Here is a 23,984-nt window from a genome sequence, read left to right as displayed (position 1 = left end):
GCAAACTAAACCAAGGATAAGTTGACTAGCACCAAAAGGACTTGAAAAACTGAGACCTTGGGGGTTCAGGGAACATATAATATGAAGCGAAAGGGGGGGTAGAACCACAATAAAAAAAAACGAGAGAGGGGAAGGGTCAAATAAAAGATTGGGTGAGACACGCTCCGTCCAGCTCAGGTTTAGTTTCCTGCCCCTGTTCCCCTGTTACTGCCTACGTACCCAGGGTCCCGAGCGGTGGGCGGTGAGGCAACCCGCAACAATCATTCATGGCATGGTGTGGTGCAATGCAGAAGCGGGAGGAATGGAGTCGAAGCATTGCATGGCACGGCATGTCTATTCACCTCTCGCTTTTGTCTTAATTAGACTTGGTATTCAATGAACATAACTATAGCAAAAAGAATCGCCCATAATAAATACTAGGAATGCCCAAATTTATTGGCTGATTACCTGGCGCGGTTGGTTGAAAACTACTACTCTATCATATAATACAAGCTACTACTATCCGATCACCTGCACTGGTGATACGAAGCTAGACCAATAGACCGGGTAATCAATGGTCATGCGTGTCCAGATACTTCGGATCGGGCCATTGAGCTGAATCAGGCTTTCAGCCTATCGCCCGCCACATCGTTTTGGACATCCTTGATGAGAAACCTATCGCAATTGTCAGCCGCGTAGTAAACCTATGGTCAGATTCCAGCATAAACTCACAAATACCACCAAGCAGTCGGGATCACGGTTCCAAGGTGCCAAAGGCTATGCGCATCAATCAGCTCATGCCAAGGGGGAAAGTCCAGCAACTCGAGGCTCATAGCCAAAATAATCCACACCACAATCATTCCGGGCCAGGCCATCCATTCCTTGCCGTATTTGCGATAGCGGTGAATACTGAATGCCACCCATAGGATGTTCTGGGCCATGCCTATCACAATGTTTGCGATCATGTTGTAGGTGTAGTCCCACGACCAGAAGCTGAGGTAGCACACATGCAATGTGTAGAGCAGAGCACAGACCGTGGTCAACAGACGACGTAAAGTTGGTTTGTGTCTAGGCTTCTCCTGGTCCAGACGGAAGATCCGAAGAAGTGCAAGGTAGAACCCATACATGACATTAGCCCCCGCTCCAAAGTAATCCAACTTCTCGGTCAAGGACAAGTCCCTCATGTGGAAAACCGCGCTGAAGGTCCAGCATGCCAAACCGCAGTATCCGAAGGCAATGTAATATGGCCGCAGGGAGTGCCAAGCTGGTACCGTCTCACGAATGCGTCCAATCCCATGCCAGTGGGCAAGGAAGTTGAACAAAGAGAAGAGAACGGAGAATGGTTCCTGCATCCCCAGGATTCTGCGGAATGGCCATTTACCATGGAATTGTAATACTGGGTTCAACATGGGAGGATCACGAGCGACACGGCGGTCCGTCACGACATGTTGGCAGGTATAATCGCATTCGGAAGGGCATGTCCACAGCATGAGGCGAAGATGGAGAGCTGGTAGCCAATTGGTTAGTAGCCAAGCTGGCGGAAAGCAATGCTTATAATACTCACGAATTACTTCATTGCCATCCTGGCAATTCTCAGCCTGGCAAACCTGTTCGTTGCTTAGCCATTGGCTCCCGCGTTGTGGATGCTATGAGGTTCCGGTTGATGTACCTTAACGCATTCTTTGAAGTCGGGAAGGTGGTCACCAAGAGAGGCTGTCGAATTACCAATAAGAGCGGCAATGAGAAGGAAAAGGAAGAAGCAGTAAGTACTCCTCCTTATCGTTCCTATAAACATGGTGCTTTTCGTGGTTGTTGTATGGCACTCTAGTTGAGAAGGGAAGCTTCAGGAGTGAAACCAACAGCTTAGACGCTAGACGGGCGGCGTGTAGCTCCGGCGGGGGCGGAGCGGCATCGCGCACGGCAACAATGGAACAACAGCTTGGCAACGCCTGCTAAGGCATTCATCCTCCTTACACTATACGTACTATGTAGATAGTCAGAACTAGAAGCAAGATCATTTCAAGCTCATTTGTGAACTCTACTCAAATTTACAAAGTAGGCAATCCAGCCCCACTTTCCCGGAGTGTGTTTGTTTCAGCACCAGGCTTGGGGTGCTTGTTTCCGTTCATGCTAGGGAATCTTACGCGGTACTACTATGAACCACCAGTAGCATGCAACATACGGAAAACCAGTTGCGCGACCATACGAGTCTTTATATGACATTCGATAAAAAACTAGTCTTGGAATACCGGCATCCCCTAGATATTGTACCGGTGGCCAAATCATTCAATCCTTTCAAACAACAGGCCAGCGCCAAATTCCATCACTAACCGCCAACTGGCATGCTGGCTGGGATAGCCCTAGTCACAACAAAGGGCTAATTAGTCACATGATACGTCCAACTTGGGACTAGCGCTCAGTGAAATGAGCTAACCTTATCGGATTTAGCGGGAATTGCCATCGAGAGGAGAAATTCCTAACAAGGCAAAAGTTAAAAAAAAAGAGGGCCGCGCTTGAAGGGATCTTTGAGGCGCCCATATCTTTTTCTCCATAACATAGCTGTATAGCATTTTTTTTTCTTTCTTTCTTCGGTTTTACCTATCCTTCCCCTTGCACACTCCTCTCTTACTGTGCATCTGCCTCCCTCTTCTTCCTTCTGTCTTATTGACCATCACCAAATCGACCGATCCGCAAATATGGCCGGAGAAGCAGACTCTTCTGCCATGACCACCAGCAGCGCTGATCGCATGGTAGGCATGGACCACGCTGAAGTGCGTTATTTCACGAGGTAAGGCCAAGATAAGAAGTCTTCTTCGCATCATTTATGCTGACAAAAATTCACAGTTATGATCACCATGGTAAATACTCTCAATGACCTAAGTAACTTTAGTCGGATGTGGCTAATCTCGGACCCCGCTCAGGCATTCATGAGGAGATGCTTGTAAGTACAATTCTACCACAACGCCTTGACTATCGCTAACCACCACTGGTTTTCTAGAAAGATGATGTTCGTACTAGATCGTACCGTGACTCTATTTACCAGAACCGTCACATCTTCAAGGACAAGGTCGTTCTCGATGTCGGTTGCGGAACTGGTATTCTCAGCATGTATGTTCAAGCCGATCGACTGGTCAACGATGGGATATTTCTAACACATTTGGTTCAAAAGGTTCGCCGCCAAGGCAGGTGCCAAGCATGTGATTGGTGTCGATATGTCGTCGATCATTGAGAAGGCTCGTGAGATTGTTGCTGTGAATGGCTTGTCGGACAAGATCACCCTGCTCCAGGGAAAGATGGAGGAGGTTGTCCTCCCTTATCCCAAGGTTGATATCATCATCTCCGAGTGGATGGGCTACTTCCTTCTCTATGAGAGCATGTTGGACACCGTTCTCTACGCCCGTGACCGTTACCTTGTTCCTGGCGGCAAGATCTTCCCCGACAAGGCCACCATGTACTTGGCTGCCATCGAGGATGGCGAGTACAAGGATGACAAGATCGGATGTAAGCACACTTCACTTGGCGCCACTATTTTCGATGAAATTGGGACGCTAACGGATTTTAGTCTGGGATAATGTGTATGGATTCAACTACAGCCCGATGAAGCAGATTGCCCTTACCGAACCCCTTGTCGACACTGTCGAGATGAAGGCGCTCGTTACCGACCCTTGCCCCATCATCACCCTTGATCTTTACACTGTCACTCCGGCCGACTTGGTCTTCAAGGTACCCTTTTCGCTTCCTGCCAAGCGCAGTGACTTCATCCACGCAGTGATCGCTTGGTTCGATATTGAATTTGGCGCATGCCACAAGCCCATCACCTTCTCCACCGGTCCCCATGCCAAATACACCCACTGGAAGCAGACCGTCTTCTATCTTCGCGATGTTCTGACCGTCGAAGAGGAGGAAGTTGTTTCCGGTGTTCTCGAGAACAAGCCGAACGACAAGAACAAGCGCGACCTTGACATCAGCATCTCCTACAAGTTCGAGACCACGGATCCGAACCGTTACTCCGAGGGCAGCTGCTTCTACAGGATGTGAGTAATCGTTCCTGTCAGAGTAACTCATCATGTGCTAACCCTCGCAGGTGCTAAATTCTTGGCCATCCCTTGTTTCTTCGGTTGCTTAGCTATTTTGCTTGGAGTCGATTTATGTTCACCAGTAACATAAAGTGGTTCTGCCCTGTGGGCAGCATAGCATTTTAACGGAAGTTCACTTGTATGGATGTCGGTCTGATGGAAGGTTAATTTTGGACTTCCTTTGATTTCAGTCATGCCATTTTTCATCATTTTTCTCGGCGTATACGGAAGGCAAGGCAACGGCATCATCAGTTGGCGCGGTACGGAGAGAAGATTTCCAAAGGACGATTATGAAGCTCCTCGAATTTCCCAAGTAGATACCCCGAGTCGACGCTCAGTCTCACACCTCCGACGTTCTGTCTATGCATTACTTAGCTTCAGGTCCATTAATCTCACGAAGTTCAATTAACCGGTTCACTACCTCTGATAATTTCTTTTAAAGTCTATTCATTCATCTTGCCATTCAGATGATAAGAAACAAAACTTAATGTGCATTGAAAGGTATGACAGTCTCGTCACTGGTAGAAAACAATCAGTAATAGGATAGGGAATGTTCTCGGCCAAATCGGCTGATTCGTGATCGAGCCTCGGTTTGGCCGGAGCCCCGCAACGGCATGGATTACACTAACTGCCCCTTCTGGGGGCCTTTCTCCGCATCAATCTATCTTTGACCTCCCAGAGAAAGAAGCGTCCCCCGTAGGCCCTACCATTGTCCTTAATTGTGTTTGGTGGATTTATCGCATCTTCATCGAACTTCCATAATGTCAACCCCAGGAGCTGGTCATGAATTCCCTCGCCAGGAGGTGTCCTGGCTCAAGCGGGACGCTCTACTTTTTGCCTACAGTATCGGCTGCAAGGCCGATGAGCTGCATTTTCTCTACGTGAGTTCCATTCTATATGCTCATATCAACTACACAATTTTCTTACCGAGGTTCGCACAGGAGCTCCATCCGAACTTTGCGGTCTTTCCCACGTATCCTATAATTCTTCGTATGTATAAATTCCCAGTTGAAACCTACGAAGTGAAGTATCGCTGTGTTTAAGGATTATGTTCCGGATATGAACTCTCCGGGTTTAATGTTTCTCACCTGTATGGCCTGAATGCCTCACTAACAACGTATTAATTACAGCGTTTAAGCTCACTGATCAAGAAGTAACGGACTTCTATGCCCGTTCTGGCGGATCCCCTATCCCTGGTGTTCCAAAGTTCGACTATCGTCGCGTGGTTGACGGCCAGCGCAAGCTCACCATCCTTAAGCCCTTGCCCCCCACGAGCGAGGGTAAGAAGTTCGAGTTGCGCAACAAGGTCATTGGAGTCTATGACAAGGGCAAGCCTGGCACTGTCATCGAAACCGAACAGACTATTGTGGATAAGGAGACAGGCGAGATCTACTCAAGAACTGTTAGCAGCGGTTTCTTCGTTGGCCAGGGTAACTGGGGTGGACCGAAAGGTAAGGCTTCCAAAAGCACTTGTTATATCAAATATCCTTGTTATTGACGCGATGGGTTTTAGGCCCCAGCAATGCCAACTATGCCCCACCTGAAGGCAAGCAGCCAGATGCCGTTCATGTAGTACAAACGACTCCGGAGACAGCCCATCTCTATCGGTAAGATACCGCCCCAGCCACATAAGAGTACTAGCGTAGTGGACAAGGTGGATCCTTGAATGCTGACAATGATACCGCCGATTAGACTCAACGGAGACTACAATCCTCTACATGCTACTCCCGAGCCTGGCGAGAAGATGGGCTTCGGTGGCGCCATCGTCCATGGCCTCTTCAGCTGGAATTCCGCTGCCCATGGTGTTCTGCGAGAGCTCGGTGGTAGTGATCCGAAGAATCTTAAGGAGATTCAAGCGCGCTTTGCTTCGCCAGTTATACCTGGTGACAAGCTTATCACTGAAATCTGGAGGACGGGCAGTCTCCAAGATGGTTATGAAGAAATTCGATTCGTGACCAAGAATGGTAAGGGCAAGGCAGTTCTGAGCAATGGCCGCTGTCTGATGAAGGTTACCAACCCAAGAAGCAAGCTATGATTGGCACCTGTGGTGTATTCTATGAGTGTAGAGATCTGTCACTAGCTGTTTTTCTATTTAATAACCAGCAACTTTATGGATAGTCAATTATAAAATGGAGTTCATCGGCCATCTACTACGTGTACACTGGAATCAAACGAAAGATAAGATCAGAATGGCGGGCCGAGGCCTAATTGACGGCCGCACGTGACGTGGGGCTTGATATGGGGTGACACTGTGGAGATCCATTGTTTCCCATCAATAATCCTCAGTTTTGTGTATAGTAAGATCAAAATGTACAGTGTGGCCAGACTCTCCTTCCTTAGGGCACTTGGTCCCTTGAATCATGCAAGGTATGACGCCCAAGGACTCTCGCACATACAGTGATGATTGACCGAGGTACTAGCACATCGCGTGCCGTGTCATCACTTACCCCGAAATATGTTGGAATGGTAAGAGACAGATCACCAAATCCGGTGAGAGTAGCAATCTGACACCGGGGTGCACTCTTTTCAAAGACCTACAAGTCATCATCCGTCTCAACTCGATTCCCTTCGCTAGTACGCGCGAATTCATCAGTGGCAAATGCCCTGGCCACACCCTCTAGCAGCGATAACGAGGATCCCTGGCCTCTTCACTTGAGGAACCAAAAGTGGGAGGCGTTGCAGCTCGGTCATGAAGGTCAAGCCAGCAACTTGTAAGGATCCCTAATATGGAATCAATTGAATCACGATGCTAATATCACACAGTGGGACGTTTTGGCTCCGGTGGGCATTCCAAAAGCTAGAGTAGCGGATGTGCACGACCAGTAACTTACTTATATTTAGGGACAACTGCCAATGTTCCAAATGCATCCATCCAGACACAAGACAACGAACTGTTGATACGTTTGCGGTGAGTCAGTAAGTTAATGTCTTGTTACGGATGGAGTTACTGATCATTATCTGATACAGATACCTGATGATATCCGTATCAAAGATCTCAGTTATGAGAAGGATGGTGTGAAGGTAGACTGTAAGCGAACATTATCCCGTCATCTTACAGTGGACGTTGACTTTGTAAAGGGTCGGACGGGCATCATGCCTATTATCCATTTCCGTGGCTCAAGAGCCATTCCAACAAGCATGTTTCCAAGCTGGAACCGAAGTCAGAACTACATTTCAGGTACTTCAACCGTTGAGCTGCAGTGGCTACCCTTGCTGAAATACCAATTTGACTCAGAGAGATCAAGTCATACGTTCCGGGCAGAGACACGACATTTCCAACATTTCCTTACGCAGATATCATGGCCGACGATGGTGCTCTGCGTGACTGGCTTGAAGGGATTGTAAGCTATGACTCCATTGCTAACCAGAAAGTCTTGCTTACACTGCGAAGTACGACTGGGGATTTGCTTTTGTACAAGGAGTTCCTACCAACCCCGAATCAACTGAAGCTCTCCTAAAGAGAATTGCTTTCATCAGAAACACTCATTACGGTAAGGCAACATCCTTGGCCGTTACTGTGTCGATTTCTGACTCTCTCCCGTTTACAAGGTGGATTTTGGGACTTCACAGCCGACTTGACCTTCAAGGACACCGCATATACGACAGAATTTCTCGGAGCACATACGGACAACACCTATTTCACCGATCCTGCGAGGCTCCAGCTATTCCACCTTCTATCCCATACCAATGGAGATGGCGGCGCCAGCCTACTTGTTGATGGTTTCCGGGCTGCTTCGATTCTTCGTGAAGAGAGCCCACAAGACTTCGAGGTATTGATGTCAACGAACCACCCTTACCACTCAAGTGGCAATGAGGACGTATGCGTGCAACCGGCGGAGCAAGCTCCAGTCCTTAAGGTTCACCCTGAACTACAACGGCTATTTCAGATTCGCTGGAACAACTATGACAGAGCCGCCAAGAAGAATTGGAACTGGGAGGAACAGGTCAAATGGTATACGGCCGCACGGCACTGGGACGAGATAATTCGTCGCAAAGACATGGAGATCTGGACACAGCTTGAACCAGGGACAGCCCTCAGTAAGTGTTGCAGGGAACGATGTTTGCGAACAGGACTAATTTTCCCAAGTCTTCGACAATTGGAGAATGCTTCACGGTCGCTCGGAATTTACAGGAAAGCGCAGGATGTGCGGTGGATATAGTAAGTATCCTTTACTGCTGTGAATTTCTTTTTCTGAATGTTTTGCTGGCCTTCCGTTACATGCTTCTTGTTATCGTATCCCTGTCCTGAAAAACCAACATGCTAACACTGGACAGTAAACAATGATGACTTCATCTCACGATACCGTCTTCTTAAATTCGGTCGCGAGGAGGTCCTAAGAAACATCGGCAATGACCAGTGGTCCCTGGATAACCCCAACTACTACATTTGAACCTGTTGTTCCGTGGGGGTATGTGCAGGCAGCTGATAACTGTACATTAACATCAGTTGGTTGTTCTAGTGTACATATCCTAGATCCTTTGTAAATTTCAAGGCTTAGAAAAGCTCATTGAGCGTTGTTGGCAGTGTTTACCGAAGCGGACTCGCGCAAGCTATTTGTAATGGTATCACGTGACGTAGGCAAGACAGCTGACGTTGTTTGGCCGGAGCTCAAGCATCACGACTCCAACACAGCTCAAGTTCCCCAACCCTTTCTCTCTAGGTCCATCACCTTCGACAAAACACACCCACCCCCCGATCCAGATACCCTTTCCGCTCTTATTACGATTTTTAACCTCATACGCCCGCACTCTAGTTTTCCACCATGTCGACTTTGGAAGACCTCGACGACCTTGAGCGTGAGCAGAGAGACAAGAAGAAGGACCAGGGAGATGACGGCGAAGGCAGGAAGCCCGAAGGTGAAGGAGATGCTGAGATGAAAGATGCCGATGCCAAGAAAGATGAGGATGATGGACTCTTGGACGAAGAGATCCTTAGCTCGAGTACAGCGGACATCGTCAAGCGACGGCGGATGCTGGAGAACGAGCTGCGTATAATGAAGAGCGAGTACCAGCGCCTGACCCACGAGCAAAACACGATGCGAGAGAAAGTCAAGGATAACCAAGAAAAGATCGAGAACAACAGGTAAGCTCTGAGTCCCGTGGCCTTCGGTTCCGCTGGCGTCTGTTCGACGCGGTGGCAATTGCGCCGCGATTCGGGCCATTTACTGACTGTTTCTCTTGATAGGCAATTACCCTACCTGGTCGGAAACGTCGTCGAGCTTTTGGATTTGGATGTTGAAGCTGAGGCTGCCGAGGAGGGAGCGAACATTGACCTTGATGCTACACGGGTGGGCAAGTCGGCTGTCATCAAGACGTCGACCCGCCAGACTATCTATCTCCCTCTCATTGGTCTAGTAGATCACGAGAAGTTGAAGCCTGGTGATCTCATTGGTGTCAACAAGGACTCATACCTCGTCCTGGATACGCTACCTGCCGAGTACGATAACCGTGTTAAGGCCATGGAGGTCGATGAGAAGCCGACGGAGAAGTACACCGACATTGGTGGCTTGGATAAGCAAATCGAGGAGATTGTGGAGGCTATCGTATGGCCTATGAAGGAGGCTGACAGGTTCAAGAAGCTTGGCATCAAGGCACCGAAAGGTATGTAATCCTTGGTTTCTCCAGCCTAGCACGGGCTTTCTGACATACTTCACAGGTGCTCTAATGTATGGACCTCCCGGTACGGGTAAGACACTTCTTGCCCGAGCCTGTGCAGCAGAGACGAACGCCACATTCCTCAAGCTCGCCGGTCCGCAGTTGGTGCAGATGTTCATCGGTGATGGTGCGAAACTTGTTCGTGACTGCTTCGCCCTTGCCAAGGAGAAGGCACCTTCCATTATCTTCATCGACGAGCTGGATGCGGTCGGTACGAAGCGTTTCGACTCCGAGAAGTCCGGTGACCGTGAAGTGCAGCGAACCATGCTTGAACTGCTCAATCAGCTCGACGGATTTGCCTCGGATGATCGCATCAAGGTCCTCGCGGCCACGAACCGTGTTGACGTTCTCGATCCCGCCCTGCTCCGTTCCGGTCGTCTGGACCGCAAGATCGAGTTCCCGCTACCCAACGAGGAGGCGAGAGCCAACATCTTGCAGATCCACTCCCGCAAAATGGCCGTGGATGACCGGGTTAACTGGGCGGAACTGGCCCGCAGTACCGATGAGTTTGGCGGTGCTCAGCTGAAGGCTGTGTGCGTGGAGGCGGGTATGATCGCTCTCCGGAAGGGCATGAGCAAAGTAGGACACGAGAACTACGTGGATGCCATTTCGGAAGTACAGGCGAAGAAGAAGGACACGAACATGGGTATCTATGTCTAATTCGGTCATCGTCACGATTATCTACATGATCTCCGGGTCGTCATTATGCTATGTATCTACTCCTGCTGCAGCTTAGAGGATGCTATTACATATGTCTCCCTTGGCTGAAGATGCTATTACCTCTTTCATTTTCTCGTAATTATGCCGCATAATCAAACCGAATTCAAAGCCAAGCGGAGCAGCCTCTCAAATAATTAAAGATCGCATCAGGGACTTTGGGCACCCGTCTATAGAATCCATGCTAAAGCAGGTCAGGTGATGCACCCGCCATGCATCTCAACCGCAAGTTTCCTATCACGCTCATCATCTCACCACCCGAGCCCTCCTCAAGTCCAAAAGATGCGTGCTTCCACATTCTACCACACCGCTTAAAAAGCCAGCGTCTTTTGCACGTGCTAATCCTCTTCCCACTTCGTCCTGATACAAGCTGTTTCCTGAAGTGAGAAGAGGAAGGGCCAAGAAAAGCGGACGATGACAGCCACCAGAGACCAATCGGTCTGAGAACCTACTTACTGACAAGCCAGTTCAACCAAGAATGAAATGATCAGCAAACGTACATGCAGTTTCTCTACTCTACTGATCCTGCCATAGCAGAGCCTAGGCCCACTTTTAGAACCAGACTGCAGAGCCCGTATTCTTGTCGTTCTATGAAGTGGTAGAAGCCCGAAGATCATTACTAAAATAGAGTATGTGAGGTGAGGAACTCAACTATTCTCCGTTATATCGGGCTTGTGGCTGATTGAAAGCTTAGGGGATCTGCATGGCTGTTTGGTGCCGATGTCATGGTGCCATACCCGGATGTCCATTCAAAGGGCCCACTGTGTCTGTGTACTATAACTGACGAGTAACGCCACTAAAGTTGCAGCCGGCGACCGAACTTGCTCAATGATATCATCTCCCTGGAAAGGTTGATAGGTGGAATGGGCGCAATACTTGGTGTGACTTGTGATTGGTGTCTCAAGTTGATAAGTATCTTACACCTCTACGATTCTGGAACTAGGTGGCGTCGCGAAACCAGATGACCAGTTCAGCCGTCTCCTAAAGGTTATTCAGAGAGCGATGGTGCGCTCTGCCTTGCTATGAAAGATAGCCACAGGATGACGACAGTAGATCGTCGCACAATCCTTAACCGGCGAGATAGCCAGTAGAAAGCAGCAGCACACAGACCAGGTCAGGCCTAGTGCCAGAGCATACATTGCTCGGAGAATATGGCCGTCAGTTACTGCGTTCTGTGGCTTGAAGTCCGTGACCTGATCGATTAGAGCTTGCTGTGCCTCTAATATTTGACATGATTGAGTAGGACTGGACAAGTGCAACCTCCACGGGGAACTGGATTACCCCTGAGAAGTACCTGCTCCTCCGACTTTGTGGGTGAGGGCTGCTTGTTCAGTTCGCTGAGGATGGAGCGGTATGATTTGTGTCTAGCCAGGTCAACTCTCATAGGCTGTTCCGCGAGCTACCAACCCCGTCAATTCCCAGAGCTGTAAAGCTGCTCGCGTGACGTATGCTGACTACATTCAAACGCCTCTGTCATTGTGATTTCTCGTTTCTTATCTCACGCCGTTTCCAAACCGTTTGCTCTGAGCCTTCTGGACTCGTCAGCTCGCTCTGACCGCATCGATGAAGCTTCTGAGGACGGGTTGTTCCGGATAATCACAGGATTCAATGTCTTTTTGTGGCTGAAGGCTCCCTACAGTACGGGGTGGTATTCGACCACCGGGTCCGGAGCACCAGCGCCTCTCTTCTCATCCAACGGCGAAAAGCTTAAGGATGAATAGATCACACTGGTCAACTTTTCAGCATTTTTCCAGCTTCCTCCACAATAACTCGTTTCGTTGGCTATTCGTGTGCTTAATAGGCCACTGCATAAGTAGCGGCGATTCATGTTTTCAGCAAGTCGGCCATCTAGTTTTGGTGGCAGTATACATGTTGCGAGATCCTACAGCTCATTCATAGAATTGCCAGGTCTATTCGAACCATCTAGGATACATATGGCGGCTTGGGCGGATAGAGAGAAAGTGCCTAGAGGCAGAAGAGCAGGAAGCGGTCTAGATGAGGCACTTGGTAGGCTATGTCTCATATTCTTTCTTTCCGGTCTCTCACAGTGAGCAGCAGTCCCCGTTTGCTCGCCAATTTTCCGTTTCTTTTTTTGGGATTTTCACGGATCGGCCCCAAGCCTTGAACCTAGTTCACTGGACATGGATAGCTTGCCTTGAAAGGCTTGGCACCTGCATCCATCGTTTGGGTACCATGGATGGGTTGTCTCCATCTTACTATGCTCCCTCTGGGATTCAGCTAATTGGCACAGTCCCCTATTTTTGCACCACATCTTCCATCTCAATGATGTCAGTGTGAATCCGTGTTTATAGCTGGCAGACTTCTTTTCCCCTTTTTTTTCTTTGATGCGGTGAGTGAGAACCTACTACCTCAATCAGCCTGGAGCGGAGACCATCTTCCGCCCAACCATTGAGTGTTCAACTGGACATGGTGTAACATAAGCTGTTCCTTTGGACATTTGCTGCAAAACTCAAACAACATGGGCTGCGGCATTTCAGATCGAACGACTTGTTTCCATCGGTGCCATCTCTTCTCTTGCTGCTTCAGAGCTGCATGAGGCCAGTTGTTTGGAAGCGCGAAACCTTAAAACTCCCAAGGTGTCTGCTCCCGTCTTTCAGAAGATGGACGTCTGACAAGCGAACCCTCGGTTGCAGCTCCGTATTGATGCCAGCGCATCACTTCGCTATCGTTGTGGATGCAGACGGGCTTGTGCAATGCGGAAATGAGAATCTTCGCCGTAGGTGAAGGAAGAAATAAGTTGGGAGATGGGGACAGCAGGAAGCGTACTCCAGCCTGCATTGGACGTCTTACCACCCCCTGGGGCCCTCTAGTATCTATTATAAGTATCAAGAATTCCCTATGAGAAGCCAAATTGCCAGACATTTCTCCTCTACAATCTTAGTACCTCATTCTTATCGTAATCTACACTCCGTTTTGAACCGTTAACAACAATGAACTGCAGTGAACCCCCCCGCCCCCTCGACCTCCTCCACCCCACCAGAAACCTCTTCCTTCAAGATGATCCGCCGCGCAATGCCCCTTCTTCTGGAGAATCTGAGTCAGCACAGAGAGTTTAGGGAGTCAAAAGTACTTGTTATTGGCGACACGTGTAGTCAATATCATTTACCAGAATATCGAGTCGTCGACCCTGATGAAGTATGAGATCAGCTCCTTCACTTGTTTTTTTCCCATCACCCCAAGCATCCCATACCCTACCCGCCACCCCTTCTCCAGGACAAAGCAAAATAGCCCGCTAACAACTTGTATCTAGCTGAAAATCGATTTGATGGTACAAACATCCGATTGGACCATGAATACCTTGCGAGGAAAGCTGGTCAATGGCAATCCAGCGGTTTTCCAGCTTTGTAGTGGCAACGGCAACCCTTTCATAATGACCATCGCGTGGGGTAATGAAAACGAATTTCGCAGAGATATCAAAGTTGAAATCACAACGTATCATCGTACTGCGCAAGCCCCGCATCAAAGTGATGATTCTAGGTCCGACGTCTATGCTGCAGAATTCGATGAGACCCTTCCTTTACAGTATTTGCAGTCTGAAGATCAACTTTTCGCCAGGCCTTCGTTTGCTCTCTTCTCGGAGGTAACTAAGCCGCACAAAAGCCCCGATGTGATATGGGCACTGGCCAAAGCGCTAGAGCCTGGACACGTTTGGGATGAGCCCCATTTGGCTATCCTGGAAGACAATCTTGACAGGATCCGGCTTACCGAGCAAAAGGGCAAGAGAAGGCCCCTGGAGTGCTGGAGAGGAGCTCTTCGCCTTCCTCCCGTTGAAAAGAAATCCTCTGATTCACCTCCCCTGTCTACAACGTCTTCTAAACGTTCCAGGAGTTATTGGTGCCTTATTTCTTGTGTAGCTGTCCTTTCTCTTTATTTTCTTCTCATGGTTCTGTATCGTGACGCAAAACCTGAGAAATCAGGTTTTCTGCCCTCATCCTTATTCTCTCGTAAGGCGTCCAAAACCCCCTCGGGACGACTCGCTTATGTATCTAGTCTCTTTACTTCTTGGAGGACTGGGTAACAGAATGACTCAATTTAAGGGGGTGAAACATCACTCCTTGGGATACATATTTGTTGCTTTCACTGCCGTAGATAAAAGAAGTTCCATTGCGACGTGGAGATCAGTCGGTTCCTCTGATACCTCTAGCAAGATGTAGAGGATGGAATCTATCTTGGTCTACATTGAACATGGTTGTAGTAAGGACGTCTTCATGCGGAAAGTCCAGCCAGTCTGTGGATCGAGGTCGAGACCAGATAGTGGAGGTCTCCGGTTTTCAGGTGGGGATGTGGTCTCCACGGGGGAAAATATGCTCAAATGTTTCACTTATAGGATGGCCATGTGCCATGGCATAGCATAGTCTAGTGGTAACTTCAAGAGGGGTGAACGGAGTAGGCGTCCTGAACCATACACAGTAGGCTCAGGATGGGTAATACATAGGAGGATGCTTATCATGTGGACCCCTCGTGGTAATTGCCGATCCAAACCCATCGATAGATGGATGCATTTGGCCCAGGTGGATTGGCTAATGAGGAAGAAATATTAATTAGTACCAGACAAATAATAGTACAATGTAAATAAGCAGTAGTATTTCAATCTTTGCAGGTGACAATTGAAAAGTGGTACTTAACCAGTAGCGATGATTGGTTGGCCGATGTCGGGCCCGAGCAATTCTCCGCTAAGCCTCTTGCAGTGTTGGAGACAGGGAGAAGCTTGCCCGACCAGGTATCAGGTCCGAAATCCACAGAAAGCTGAACGTCGTATGATGACATCTATGAGTGCGTATCGTTCGCCGTCTCATCACCCGTTAGAGGTGGTTGAATTTGCTGTATGCAGCTAAAAGGTCCACTTCCACAATATGAGAAGTAATATCCCCAAGGAGCGTCAAAATATAGAGTGCCCGTGTGGCCTGCCCACATTTTGATAGCAACAACGGTGGGAAGATCAGATATCTTCTGTGATAGAGTCTGTTACTCTTGGATGTTTGGCCGGAAGAGTACTACCGAGCCCTACCTCAGTCAGACAGGGGAGAAGGGCGTTTACCCCGTACAGACGAGACGGTGGTTCCAAGGGGCTCAGTACTAGCATCTTCTGAGTAGGTATTATCGGTGGGGCTGGCACAGTAGCAGATACTGAGCTTCGGGACTTCCGAAGACGGCTTCCAGCACCGAAGGATGCTCACCATACGTACACAAGCTTTCCGAATCAGGGAACCGTTCTTCTGTTGAGGCATATCAGCAAATATGCAGGCCACCCTCCCTGGGTAGCTGAAGTGAAAGGCAGCTAAGAGTGTGCTGTTTTGTAATGCAGGTAAACTTATAGTGATGTCTCCACACCAAAGGAGAGACTTGAAAGGAAGATATTATGAGAGCTTTACGACGCCTTGGGTGCCCTTGTTGGCGGCCACAGAGGCTGACAGAGACGCCAGCATGCTATCGTACTTCAAGTGCACTTTTCATCCACCAGGGCTGAACGTTTGAAGTCAGTGGAGAATAAGACATGACGCTCGTCTAGTCGTTGAGTACGGGTACTGACTTGACTAGACTACTGCTTTTATTCCCGTGGTAGACAGTCAAAAAGTAGATGGACGAGACGGAATTGGCAGAGCGAACATTGCCACCTGACAGTGGAGTCAACAAACGGGGCTTAACTGTGATGACTCTCCGTCAGTCAAGTGGAAATACTCAACAAGGGGTGACTAACATAGTGTGAGTGTGTGCAAGTGGTGGGGATAGACTAGTTTGTTGGTGGTTCCCAGATTCAGATAACGGGTGGCCCAGTGCCCACCGGGCATGACCGTCTCCACTCCCCACCTCGCTTAGGCTCTCAAACCGTAGAGAGTAGATCTAGACTAGATAGATCTGATGGCCTATCTCCTAGTCAGCCCCACCGTACGAGATCTGCGTGGGAGGCCTTTTCTAGTACACACTCTCTTGGGTGGGTGTCTTTTGCCACCCCCCTCGGACTGACGAGGCCATTGGAAAAAGGTCCATTTACTTACTGTGTACACCGCAACCACTTACTAAGGGCTGGTTCTGCTGGCCAGCCAAGTTAGCTGTGAGCTACTATGGAAATTATCCTGTTAGACGGCTGAGCTGTGCCGTGGCATCGCCTGTCAGCTAGTTGGCTAAGTGAACAGCCTATGGTTAATAAGCACTTGGTAACCAAGGTGGCGAGTGATGCTTTTACCAGATTAAGTTCAGATGAACACAACTAGACTTAATGAGGCAAGGAGGTGCATCTATCCTTCGGACACCTTCGGCCGGGGCGTTAATCTGGTCAGCGGTGGGTTCTTTACTATAATCGATTGAACTGGGCCAGTTTGGCTGTCCACATCTCCGTATTATCTCCCCAAAGATCGAGGCGTGCTGCGACGTTCGCGATGGGATGAATTATCAGTCCAACGCTTAATTCCCCGGCGAATCATGCGGTCGAACGCCCTAGTTCCGACTCAGTACATAATATCGTTGAGGATGCCTGATGCATGACTGGAATTACCATTAACGCTCCAGAATATGCCCGTCAAAGAAGATTCGCGCAACTCCGCGGATTTGAGAGTACGACTGGCTTGGCCTTCGGAATGGCCGTCATCAAGTATTGAAGACTCATACTATCCCGTTTTGGGGTACCAGTACTGTCGTTGTCTGTTCACACCTTAGACGAAAAGTATTTCGCTTTTTACTGAGTTGGGGAATGTGCACGACTCCAATACAACGCGCGGGCCAGGATGTGGCTCCTAATCTGTCCCATATAATCCGGTACTCTCAACAGGGAAGGGTGAAGGAAGAGTCAAAGATTTCATCATGCCATTTAGATATTTCTTTCGGGGTATCGAACCTAAAGAATCTGCTCGACCCCGGGCTTAACCTTGTAATTGGTATTTTCATGCTCACCCAATTGTTGTCGGTAAACTAGGACCAGCTGGATCCACGTAATCTGATGCTGGTAATGATAGGTCAAGGCCTCCAATGTCCCACGTGGACCAAGGCTCCAAGAGGCTAAACGTGGAGTCCGGGTTTGTATCGGTCTCCCGTCCTGGCACGGGAAATGTGCTGAAATTCGGGAGTAGATCAGCTCCGGACATCGGCTCTTCAGCAAGGGTAACTGGGTGGGCTAATTCGTCGGATTGGTGGTAATCCAGCACTTCTGCATATCTGTATGCTCTGTGTTAGGAGATGGTACGCATAGATTAAAGACACCGGGGAAACGTGCATCATAAGCTTGAGGGTCTCCTTGGAGAGTCGAGCGCCGTCGAACGACCAATCGAATGGTCTTTCGACGCTGGGCTCATCAGTAGGGTCATGATATATCTGCAAATAGCGGTGCTCTAAAGCATTGCTGGCCGATATCCTGGCGTGTGGGTCGAAGACCAAGAACTTGTCGAGGAGGTCCACGGCTGTACCGCAAGTCTCGGTAAGTAGGGGAGTCCATCATCCATGCCTAAACAGAAAATCACATACCAGCTTCATCGACGCTCGAGAACATTGTCCTTAGACAGCGTGGCTGTCTATTCCCAAGTGACTTAACTATCTGTACCGTCTATCATTCAGGTGAGCATGGGACTGTTATAATGGTGGTTTCTCGAAACGTACGTTCTTACTGCAAATTCGATCGATGACCTCATCAGGAGGGTTGCCCAAGAGGTCGATAATCAAGTAGAATTGATTGATATGGTCCTTCCCGGGAAACAGGGGCTTTCCAGAGAGCATCTCGGCGAGAATGCACCCGGTACTCCAGAGGTCTACCTCCACGCCGTATCTCTGCCATGTCAGCATGATTTCCGGTGCTCGATAATAGCGTGTAGACACATAGCCGGTCATCTGATGTTCCTTCACTCGTGCGAGCCCAAAATCGCATATCTTCAGGTCGCAATTCTCGTTAACTAAAATATTGCTAGGCTTGAGGTCCCGATGGATAACGCCGGCGGAGTGGATGTACTTCAGACCACGCTATGGAGGCTAAGTTAGTCCTTTCTGGGCATTGGTACTCTGTTGGGGTTACCACTCCGCTGACTTACCAAGATCTGGTAGGTAAAGTATTGGACAAACTGGGGTTCCAGGGGTTTAGATCTCATCAACCGATTCAAATCCGTCGCAAGGAGTTCAGTCACTAAATATCTGAGAGATAGTGGTCAGTGCCAGTGTGATGGCATGGAGGGTTTGTGGGTACTTACATGTCCTCCAGTGGAGAGACAAAAATGTCACAAAGACCGATGAGCTGTAGATTGTCAGAATGAAGAAGGCGTCTTGAAGGTAGATGGATTGGGCCTGCCATACATTCTCGTGTCGAAAATGCTTCAAGAGTTTCACCTCTCGAAAGGTACGCTTTGCCACTGTGGCAGTCTCGAACGGCTTGATGACCTTTTTAATGGCGACTGCCTGTCCCGTAATCTGATCATGTGCCGAGCTGAATTGAAATGTCAGCCATACCCTCACTCACCCTCACTCACTCACAATTCCTCTCTCTCCCCCTTCCCAGTAGGAATCAAGGAAAAAACAGGGCAGAGGCTACCAAACAAGGCCATACACCCCCAAGCCAATGGGTTGCAAGTTTCCATATCTACCCAACAGAGTTACGGTCAAGGTCAGACTTATTCCTTAGCGTCAAGTTACTGCTAGCTGAACCTACCGCTTTGTAGACTCGAATACCGTGCCTAGGAACTCGGAGCGGTTGAAGCCTTCCATGTTCTCCGGATAGTGTTCTGGGTTCTGAGACAGAGAAAGAAGAACAGATGAGCGTTTATGATCATGACCTGCAGTGAAACAGTTATTATGCAGCATTATAAAGCCATGGCCTGCCGTGTCAGTTCGGGATAAGGCCCCAAATCGACAGAACCACCGAGCTTGAAGTCGTCCCCACCCTCCATCTCCGTAATAGGAGCCAGGGACCCGGCCCCATGAGGGGAGAGAGGGGGACAGAGGCATGGAGCAAATCAAGGAACTTGGATCCTTGGGACACGAAGTTCCCTGTTTTAGCCGTTTTTTCTCCTGACTGTCGTATGTACAGACGTGCTTTTGGCGCATAAGCGTCTTTGGCTACAGCTGGTGCTCCATGGTTGAGAGGGTGGGTCGACGGGCGAGACGGAGTCAGCCGTCTAATAAATTCAACTGCTGTCTCTGTTACCGGAAGCATTACCCGGCAGCCACGCGAAAGATTGTCTTGTCTGTCTAGTCACTGACTGTACACGTGGTGATGGAGCCGTTGTTTGTCTCCAAGTCTGCTATGGATTGGTATGAACCCTGTGTCTGGCCCGTTCGAAAAGAGCACTGGGCGCCAACCACCTTCAGCACCCACCCAAACGAGTAATCACCACGGACCATCCCTTGCCCAATTCTGATAACAATCTCTATCTTTGTCCAATTTTCAAGTCTACCGGAACATACGATCTAGGGCAGTCCTATATTCACGGTCAGTGTGTCAGATCTCGGTCAGCAGCCCGCTCGAGCAACGCGATAGGCAGAGAGTCCCTAGTCAATCTACTTAACTTATTATCTGAACCTCCAACAGCATCTGATCGGAATCTGTCTTCCGCGTTTGCCACCCTGCCACGTAAATTTAAGCCTGTGGCAATGGCCAGTGGAGACTCCAGGATACTAGCAGTAGTTCCCTAGCAAGGATCATCAATGGGAAGCCCAGAACGATAAGCAAGCAGAACAGAGTTATATTCTGGTAACTATTCAAGTCTATTGAAGCGCTTTTCGAGTGCTTCTGGTTTGTTCGCGGGTTGCTTTTGCAGGGGTTAGCATAGTGTGTGCTGTGGGGAGACGGCAGGGGATAGGAGTAGGGTTTGAATAACAACAAGGGCTGGTTCAGTACCACAAGGAGCACACCTTCCCTTGGCCTACTTTTTTTATGGTCTTGATACGTGCAGAGATGACAGGGAGTGGGAGAGGACTGCCGACTACTTCCAAGCAGGCTCTGAGCCATTTCATGCAAGAGTACACGGTAATTCAGAGTTAAGCCAATGTTAATCACGATGTCGTCCAGTTTTAGGAATACTAAGGAATACGACAACCCCGAAGGCCATGATAGACCCTAGTAACGCCTGCCATGTTCATCAAGCCCCAAATGCGGATATATTTTCCGGTCCTCACCGATTATCTCATGCCACAGTTGCTTGTTCTAATACATACACCTTCTAGATCAGATATAGAAAATACTAGTGTAGTAACCACTCGCTTGGTAGATTTAGTGAGCAGGTATCTCTGTAAAATTACGTCAAGACAGAGCCAGAATGTCTGTGGTGTCGCGCAGCTATGTGTTCAGTACAAAGTAGTATCTCTGACCGGGAAAGCGCTACAGCTGAAGTGATATAGTAGTGCATACAACATCCATTCGTTATTTAGCATATGCCATTCGATTCTCTAATTGTCTCATCCTTTTTTTTCTTCTGACTTTTTACTAAGAAGCTGGGAAAGTGGGTTTCTTTACTTTCTCTTCGGGACAAACCAGGAAAAGGAAGTGTACTCCTTACTAAGGATAGACGCAAAGGGAAGGGCAGGCATCTGGATCACTAATTTCTAGAAAAAAACCTGGTAAGTAATCATGCTCTATATTAAAATGATACATTTGATTTCTGAAGCCTAAGCTCACCCCATCTAGCCCCTCTGTTCGATAAGCTCTCGATGGAACCATCTTCTGGTGGGAAGAGCGGAAAGGAGGAAGGTATCGTGGATAAGTGAAAGATCGACTCTGAAATTTAACTGGACATGATCTCAAAAATCCAGTCTGCCTCTAACCACAACCTTCTGTCCTCGAGACTCTTCTTATACCTTTCGCTATCGAACGGGAAAACAGGGTCTGGCATAGAACCAGCTTCCTGCCATTCTTCCCACAACCTGTCCATCAACAAGTGCTTGTAGTTCACTGTGTTACGCCTGTCCGTTTGCTCTATATATAAGGTGCGAAAAGGTGGTTGAATGAGGTCAATGTGAAAAAGTTCCGGAGGAAGTAGCCTTGCAAGTCGTTCATTAAACTCCACAATATGATGGTACCAGTATTCGTGAAATCTTTGGTCTGTACTCAAATCTCTGATATGCAGACTAAACAATGACTCTATCCATCGCGCTGGAGTGAGCAGCTTTATGGGATAGAAGGAGTTGCCATAACCATCCATATCCCAATAAGGAAGACGGCGGTCTGTAGAGAGAATGAAATTAGGGTCATTGGGCTCAGGAAATTCAAGGGGAAGATCGGGCATGAGCCAGAGCCACTGGGACTTCCGGAGCAGACCGACAGGGTAGCACAGTCTGGAGTTCAAATAGTGATGGAAGTGTTTGGCAGGCCACGGGAACGCATAATCGTCAACATCAGTTGGGAGATTGGCCCAGCAGCAACCAGACCAACCAGCAGTACAAGGATTCTCGGATAAACCAGCAACTCGCAACGCTCGTATAGCGGCATCCAGGCGATCGTCTGGAACCACGAAGCAAATTGAAATAGACTATTGTCGATCAGTTAGCCTTGTTCATTTTCTTTCTCGGTGTATTATATGGTTGGTTTGCCTTACAGTCGCAAGATGCTCTATCTCGTAATGCCCGTCCATCAAATCTCCGCAGGCCACATAGGGAATCTTAGCATGATCCAATAATTTGGCTATCTGAGATCCCCGTTTGAACCGGCCTGAAGGATCGTACTCAGCGGGCCATAACATTGATTTCCAACCCATCTTGAATATGAGACAAAGGTGGTGTAGTGGTGTTGAAGAGTAACTATCCCAATCAGTATCAGACGCTGGTCTTTTCAGGTTGTAGTTCGTTCACTCGCTGCTGGATGTCATGACCTCTTGCGTCTATTTATGAAAGGGGATGGTGATGGATTTATATCCCAGCGTGCCTAAAGCTAGTTATCCATATTCATGGAGTTTACATCAGGTGTACATGGACTTTCCGAGTTCCTTCTGCTTGTTTCATCCCATTTGGCTTGATGGAAACTCTTCCTATGTTGAAAAGTCATTGCCTCAACTTGTGCCTTGAATGGTAGGTGCAGCAGTCGCATCCAAGATGTCGGGGGGTCCCTACTGATCTACTGCTGTGCAGACGTGAATGACCATCAGCAGTACCTGCTCTCAGATCAGCAGCACATGAAAGCAATAGCATAAAGTATGCACAAGCCTTTATCATGTGCCTTAGTAGATATGCAGTGGGTGTTCCCAGCCATCAATGTGTAATTGTGAGAACAAGTCACGGCCCTGTCTTTACATATTCGTATAGTAGACGCACACTCCCTCTTTCCTCGCTCTTGATTCTCTTCTCGTGACATCCCAGACGGAAATAGAAGAAGGGAACGCATCATAACCATCTGGAGATTCCAACATGCGCCAATTTCATCATCTCACGAAATCCAAGACTGAACGTTCACATGACCAAAGACATACAACGGCTCTAAAATAAAGTTTCTGAATATTCATGCCGCGGATGTCCGTAAGAATGTCAAAAGTATTAAGAAAAGCATATTGGATAGCGGCTTTAGACCGTCATCAAGTCAGGGGTGGCTGGATTATCTGTGAGGTAAGTAGATGGGGAGAACATGCAATAATCGAGAATGTTTGAGGGGCTTGAACTAAATAAAAGGGCTGCGTAAGAAACTTCCGAATTCAAAGAGACAAAAATAATAAACAAATAAAAGATAATGAGGTCTGACCCAGGAAGAAGATTACGTTGAAGTGGATGATGGTGCGAGATCGATTGGTGTCCGAAAAGAACGGGGAAAAAAAGAATGGGGCAAGCCGGGCTTGAACCGGCCACCTTCAGATTTACAGAGACATCCTTTCGGACGAAGCCTGTGGGCCGAAGTTAAAGCTTCAGTCTGACGCGCTCCCAGATGCGCCATTGCCCCGATTATGTGAAATACTGTATATTTTTTCTATTCTTGTAGGCCCTTTTGCAAATGTCAAAGTATACATTATGCAGCGAATCCGACCGCTGAGTGGGCAGTTTTCGCACTATATGTTATTTTTTCTTGTACTTATTATTCTGGGATTACTTTTAGCAGACTATAGTGGTGTTATTTATGGGTAATTGTGAATTTGAGTTGGCTGGCACGGCTGTATACTGAGGCATTTACTAACATTAGGCGCCGTCGACCGTCTCCGACTAATGGTATTTGCACCAAGATCGATATGATGACATTGACATGCATCTAACTGTTGAACTTGACTAAGTCTTTTTCAGTTTACTGTATTGCAACTGACGCAGATATGCCCCGTACGCAAACGCCTAAACTGCTCGTTCCCTGCCCAGTTCTTCAGAAGCCATGGAGTTCATTAAGAACATCCCAACTGAAACAATCAGGCTCTATAACATGTTAAACAAAACCACGTACTGCCCATCACTTCACTTCATGGTATATCAGTCTACCATGCCTCCAAAGCAAGTACTCAATTGCTTCTTACTTTCTGCATCCACCTCAGCCTCAAGAAGCTCCCAAACCGGCGAAATTCGCTCTGCAATATCACCCCACCCACGCGACTGCTTCAACACTTGTCCTTCCCTGACATACTCCAAGGCAAACTATTCCCCACAAATTGAGTTAGAACATGG

General features: G+C 48.4%; 9 protein-coding genes and 1 non-coding gene across 10 annotated transcripts; 5 read left to right on the top strand and 5 right to left on the bottom strand.

Annotated features, from left to right (window-relative positions):
* Positions 1–599: 599 nt before the first annotated feature.
* Positions 600–1,774, bottom strand: AtWU_00135 (PGAP3/PER1 family protein; the record flags this gene model as incomplete). The annotated part of the gene is made up of 4 exons (XM_035495251.1): positions 600–654; positions 712–1,486; positions 1,544–1,586; positions 1,649–1,774. The coding sequence occupies 4 exons, from the start codon at positions 1,772–1,774 to the stop codon at positions 600–602; spliced, it is 999 nt and encodes a 332-aa protein (XP_035351144.1).
* Positions 1,775–2,675: 901 nt separating this feature from the next.
* On the top strand, positions 2,676–4,070 carry rmtA (protein-arginine omega-N methyltransferase HMT1; the record flags this gene model as incomplete). The annotated part of the gene is made up of 7 exons (XM_035495250.1): positions 2,676–2,767; positions 2,824–2,837; positions 2,901–2,920; positions 2,978–3,087; positions 3,149–3,480; positions 3,542–4,013; positions 4,064–4,070. 7 exons carry the CDS (start codon positions 2,676–2,678, stop codon positions 4,068–4,070), a joined length of 1,047 nt encoding a protein of 348 aa, XP_035351143.1.
* A 746-nt stretch (positions 4,071–4,816) lies between these two features.
* On the top strand, positions 4,817–6,090 carry AtWU_00133 (putative peroxisomal dehydratase; the record flags this gene model as incomplete). The annotated part of the gene is made up of 5 exons (XM_035495249.1): positions 4,817–4,936; positions 4,997–5,045; positions 5,186–5,506; positions 5,569–5,662; positions 5,748–6,090. 5 exons carry the CDS (start codon positions 4,817–4,819, stop codon positions 6,088–6,090), a joined length of 927 nt encoding a protein of 308 aa, XP_035351142.1.
* A 273-nt stretch (positions 6,091–6,363) lies between these two features.
* AtWU_00132 (putative trimethyllysine dioxygenase TmlH) lies at positions 6,364–8,446 on the top strand (the record flags this gene model as incomplete). The annotated part of the gene is made up of 12 exons (XM_035495248.1): positions 6,364–6,422; positions 6,476–6,521; positions 6,588–6,766; positions 6,819–6,836; positions 6,897–6,963; positions 7,023–7,083; positions 7,134–7,233; positions 7,291–7,396; positions 7,447–7,546; positions 7,605–8,093; positions 8,143–8,214; positions 8,331–8,446. The coding sequence occupies 12 exons, from the start codon at positions 6,364–6,366 to the stop codon at positions 8,444–8,446; spliced, it is 1,413 nt and encodes a 470-aa protein (XP_035351141.1).
* Positions 8,447–8,818: 372 nt separating this feature from the next.
* On the top strand, positions 8,819–10,370 carry AtWU_00131 (proteasome regulatory particle base subunit RPT5; the record flags this gene model as incomplete). The annotated part of the gene is made up of 3 exons (XM_035495247.1): positions 8,819–9,138; positions 9,241–9,656; positions 9,712–10,370. 3 exons carry the CDS (start codon positions 8,819–8,821, stop codon positions 10,368–10,370), a joined length of 1,395 nt encoding a protein of 464 aa, XP_035351140.1.
* A 3,075-nt stretch (positions 10,371–13,445) lies between these two features.
* Positions 13,446–14,396, top strand: AtWU_00130 (uncharacterized protein; the record flags this gene model as incomplete). The annotated part of the gene is made up of 3 exons (XM_035495246.1): positions 13,446–13,583; positions 13,699–14,282; positions 14,366–14,396. 3 exons carry the CDS (start codon positions 13,446–13,448, stop codon positions 14,394–14,396), a joined length of 753 nt encoding a protein of 250 aa, XP_035351139.1.
* A 1,502-nt stretch (positions 14,397–15,898) lies between these two features.
* AtWU_00129 (uncharacterized protein) lies at positions 15,899–16,237 on the bottom strand (the record flags this gene model as incomplete). The annotated part of the gene is made up of 3 exons (XM_035495245.1): positions 15,899–15,911; positions 15,979–16,093; positions 16,147–16,237. 3 exons carry the CDS (start codon positions 16,235–16,237, stop codon positions 15,899–15,901), a joined length of 219 nt encoding a protein of 72 aa, XP_035351138.1.
* A 1,095-nt stretch (positions 16,238–17,332) lies between these two features.
* AtWU_00128 (mitogen-activated protein kinase mpkC) lies at positions 17,333–19,127 on the bottom strand (the record flags this gene model as incomplete). Its single annotated transcript, XM_035495244.1, has 8 exons — positions 17,333–17,597; positions 17,641–17,839; positions 17,904–17,973; positions 18,036–18,392; positions 18,461–18,560; positions 18,617–18,660; positions 18,720–18,849; positions 19,072–19,127. The coding sequence occupies 8 exons, from the start codon at positions 19,125–19,127 to the stop codon at positions 17,333–17,335; spliced, it is 1,221 nt and encodes a 406-aa protein (XP_035351137.1).
* A 2,015-nt stretch (positions 19,128–21,142) lies between these two features.
* On the bottom strand, positions 21,143–22,111 carry AtWU_00127 (MaoC like domain family protein; the record flags this gene model as incomplete). Its single annotated transcript, XM_035495243.1, has 2 exons — positions 21,143–21,886; positions 21,953–22,111. 2 exons carry the CDS (start codon positions 22,109–22,111, stop codon positions 21,143–21,145), a joined length of 903 nt encoding a protein of 300 aa, XP_035351136.1.
* Positions 22,112–23,161: 1,050 nt separating this feature from the next.
* Positions 23,162–23,280, bottom strand: AtWU_t4. The gene is made up of 2 exons: positions 23,244–23,280; positions 23,162–23,197 (listed from the first exon to the last, which is right to left on the bottom strand). It is a non-coding gene; the product is annotated as a tRNA-Phe (tRNA).
* Positions 23,281–23,984: the final 704 nt, after the last annotated feature.

Source organism: Aspergillus tubingensis, assembly GCF_013340325.1.
Source record: "Aspergillus tubingensis WU-2223L DNA, scaffold_1, whole genome shotgun sequence".
Taxonomy (NCBI): Eukaryota; Fungi; Ascomycota; class Eurotiomycetes; order Eurotiales; family Aspergillaceae; genus Aspergillus; species Aspergillus tubingensis.
This window is presented reverse-complemented; position numbering and strand designations above follow the sequence as displayed.